The 4250-nt window shown below is 32.4% G+C and overlaps 1 protein-coding gene across 1 annotated transcript; it reads left to right on the forward strand.

Annotated features, from left to right (window-relative positions):
• Window positions 1-780: 780 nt before the first annotated feature.
• On the forward strand, window positions 781-3751 carry LOC108766894 (uncharacterized). The gene is made up of 3 exons (XM_018516447.1): window positions 781-1156; window positions 2078-2290; window positions 3294-3751. The coding sequence occupies exons 1-3, from the start codon at window positions 1019-1021 to the stop codon at window positions 3672-3674; spliced, it is 732 nt and encodes a 243-aa protein (XP_018371949.1). The 5' UTR covers window positions 781-1018; the 3' UTR covers window positions 3675-3751.
• Window positions 3752-4250: the final 499 nt, after the last annotated feature.

The following is a 4250-nucleotide window of genomic DNA, read 5'->3' on the forward strand; positions in this document are numbered from 1 at the left end:
CTTTGCCTGCTATAGCCGAATCTTTTTTTCCGTGTAGTATCGACTGTCCGTGTCAAAATCGTAACAGATCTCTGTCCGTGTACAGACGAAAAATTTTGCTTCTAAAATCAGGAATACATGTTAAGCTCGTTTATTTATGTTAGAACAGAATGTATTCATTGTATAAAATTGCTAATTAATGTTTATTTTCTACAAATAAAGCTTTTTTTGTAACAAATTTCCTTGTACGAATACTTTTTGTTCTCACTGTATCTTGTTCTGCAAACTGATGTCTCACGTATACTTTTCGTTCAATATTAGAAAATTTGTTTAGGCTGCGGTCGATTTGGACGCTCACGCGCTTTAAGCGCTTGTAATCATCATTCTGTTTTTATCGTTCATTAATTGTAAAATAAGGATAGAAGTACTGAAAAGCGCTAAAAGCGGTCCAAATCGACCGCATCCTTAGCCATACTACGATTCGAATTCTAAACTAACTCGATATATGATCAAATCTAAAATAATTTTGTTTCACGTTAATTATATAGGTATTATTATTTGATATTAATTTTTTTTGGATATGATGTAGACTATAGAGTTTTTATTATTTATTAAAAATAAATCTATTATTTAAATTTAAATTTTTATTTGAAAAAGAAAATTATCTCAGATTTAATCACAAATTCATGAAGTTAGCTTAGGATTTTTCGATTTTTCACTTAAATAATTATTTTATTCAACTAAATATTTATTAAATTATTAAAAGACAACGATTTAAATTAATGGAATCTGTCTGTTTAATATGATTTTGGTATTAATTTAGTACTAAATTTATAGAGATATGATTGTCATATAATTATAATATATAATCGATTTTCTTATTACTTTATTTTTAAAAATGTGAGTTCGAAAAGAAAATCTCACTATTTCACCTCACTTCAAACTGCTGATTGGCAAAACAGATTTTGGGACACGTTTTTGAGTTTACGGTTATATTTATTTATTGCTAACGAAATAAATTACTGTTATAAACTTCGTCATGGATGAGGAAAAAAAGAACGATTTTATTGAAATGGAAGCGAGAATGTATGCACCTCTGGAGTGGGATTCACCGACGATCTGCAAAATCCAGGATCTCAAGAAAGCGCATTACGACGAAGCTCTGCGTTTGATAAAAGTTCAGCAGCGAGAAAAACCTAGAGAGAACAACACGCTCGCATTGAATAGTTCAACGCCAATTAATTACAAGCTTTGATCGTATGAAAATGTTTTTTTTTTCGACTTTCCTTGTTCTGTGTTTTCCTATTCCTATATCATTTGCAAAATATTTTTTTCACAAATTCTAGTTAGAAAATCACGGTTATCTCGTTTATCGTTTGCATGTTATCATCATGTAATTACTGAAACTTGAGAAAATGCATTATTTCAGAGAATTGAGGGGATGGGCAGAATAAAGGCCTAATTACAAAATCTTGATATTAATACAAATTAAAATAACTTGCTACTTTTTTATTATACACAAATGGGTACAATATTAAATGAATTTATGTAATATCTTTAAGAAGTTACACGTTACAATACTTCTTTATTACGATCAATATTACATGAAAAAGCTAATTGGCGGAAAAAGGGCCTAAGTAGAATTGTATCTTTATTCCGTCCATCCCCTCAATTCTCGTAAGATATTGATAGAGCTCGGATTATCCGATGACCGACGAACTGATTCGTGTCGACTATGGTGCATTCTTCGCGATTTTTCCTACTGAAAGCAGTGGCAAGCGCCAAGCGACAGAGTGACAACGTCATGGTGGTGGGGGAAGAGGTGTAGTGAGGACAGCTAGATCTCAGAATTTTTGACTTTACTGTTTCCTTATTATTTATAGAGGCAAGGTATAAGCCAATAAATAAGAAGCCAATAAATAAGAAGAAGATCTTAGAACTTTAATCTAGGCTCTAGATATCAAATAAATTCATGATTTTATTCTTATATTGGCTCGCTCTCTAACAATAATTTCATTAAAACTATAGAATAATAGAAAATAAAAGATTCATTCATTTCTTGCAAATGTAATAATAAAGATTATTGACTCTCTCGCAGCATCATTTTTTTCGGGAGGAACCGATGTGCAAAACAGTCGCCTTGTTGCAAGATGAGACGTCCGTCAAGTCATACTTAGATCTTATGAGAACATGGATGAAAGACACTACCAGTTTGGTTGCGCTTAGTCTGACATCTGGACGAGTCATTGGAGTTGCTGTTACTCGAATCAATAGCAATTCGGACAAAAGCGACGTATACAATCGAGTACAAGTACGTGAGGTTTTGTTATAGTTTTAACTCTAATTCTTGTTTAATTTTAATTTGGATTCAACTAACTCTTTATCTTTTTCTAAAATTGCAAAAAGATGAAGAGTAAGTTGAATCAAGATAAAGTCTATATTGGGTTCAAGAAACGGGCACAAGAATTTAATGCAATAAGAATACCAAATAATTGACACTCTCTTATGTTAACATTATTATTACATTATACAAAAAAATTATTTTTTATATGTAAATGGAAAAACTGGAGGAAATATCCATCACTTAGGTGGTCTTTTAAGATTCTATAATATTATTTAGGACGATCTTAAATAAGATTAAAGAACTATGAGCAGCATTCTAATAGCATTTTTCATTGGCAAAACTCAGTGCACATTAAAGCTGTTGTACACTGTTCTAAAAAAATATAAAAGTGAGATATCTCAATTGATAAAATGCTCAAAATTTATTTTATCAAATAGCACAATAAAATGTATCGAATATTTCACGGTTTAATTCGTTTATATATTGTTATTAAACGTATATCTTTACGTCGATTTTTGTACAACGGCTTTAAAGTGCACTGAGTGCGTACTAGTTCTGCCAATAAAAAACGCTATAACATAAGTTTCTTAAGGGGATGCTGGAGGGACCCAATTATTGACATTGCAGTTTAATCAAAATCTTCGAATTGACTAAATGGAATAAAAAATCCTTTTACAGGATTATTGTAAACGCAAAATCCTGACGCAGTGGATGTTATACTAAAATCGAAAGAAGTAAAAAAATTTTTGTAACTTTTTTTTATTTTAGTATGAAATCCACTGCACCACGTCAGGATTTTGCGTTTACTTTAATCCTGTAAAAGGATTTTTTATTCCATTTAGTCAATTCGGAGATTTTAATCAAACTGCAATGTCGATAATTGAGTCCATCCAGCATTCCCTTAAGATCAGCTGAGATAAGTCGAATTGAATAAATTGACGATACAATAAAAAATATTTGATTGGTTTAGAATTTTGAAGGAGATGCACTAGAGAAAATTATGGGCCTGATTAATGCTCTAATAAAACGGTCGAGCGTGTACAAAGAATTCGATTGCGACATATATCTTCGAGTCTACGTTCTCTGCGTTCATCCGTCTTATCAGCAAAAAGGCGTCGGCGCGGCCCTATTGAAGGTTTGCACCCAAGTTGCATCCAAATTGGACATGTTGGCTGTAGGTGCCGTCTTCACGTCGGGTTTGAGCCAGTCGTTAGCCCTGAAGCTGGGCTTTCGTCTCATTGCAGAAATTCGTTACAGTCGCTGGGTCGTCGGAGACAGGGTTGTGTTCGACGATACCGGCAAGGGGAATTACTCGGCCGCTTTTATGGGAATACAAACACCTCGCGAGTAGCGTTACATATACATATAAATCACAGTAAAAGAGTGCATACGTACACTTTTTTTTCAAAGAAAGATTATAATCGAGAACGGAAGGACGAAGTATAATTATTTTATGCATTAAAGCTGTTTAATAAAATAAAATTTTTACAATATAAATTTATTGACAATTCTTATTAATATGATATTTTATAAATGTAAAATTTTAATTAATTACCAAGTTTGACGATCTTAAACAGAGTATATACATATGAGGTGTGATCAAAAAGTAAGGTGACTTTTTGAATTTCGCGCGCTCTGTACACTCTAATTTCAAAATTTTTTTTTGTTGTGTTGGTACACTCGTCACGATCATATGTTCACAGTTTTGACTATATGCATGTTTTGACTATATGCAGTTCTGATATAGCATGTGTCGTTTTTATGCGAGAGGCATAAAGGTTAGACTCGTGTTTGCGTGCTCGGCGATTTTTTGCTGTTGAAAATAATGAAGCAGAGAGTTTGTATTAATTTTTGTGTAAAAAATGGTATTAAGTGTTCAAAAACTCTTGAAATGTTGACAGTGGCGTACGGTGAGTCAACTTTGAGC

Source organism: Trachymyrmex cornetzi, unplaced genomic scaffold (genome assembly GCF_001594075.2).
Source record: "Trachymyrmex cornetzi isolate Tcor2-1 unplaced genomic scaffold, Tcor1.1 scaffold64, whole genome shotgun sequence".
NCBI classification, from domain to species: domain Eukaryota; kingdom Metazoa; phylum Arthropoda; class Insecta; order Hymenoptera; family Formicidae; genus Trachymyrmex; species Trachymyrmex cornetzi.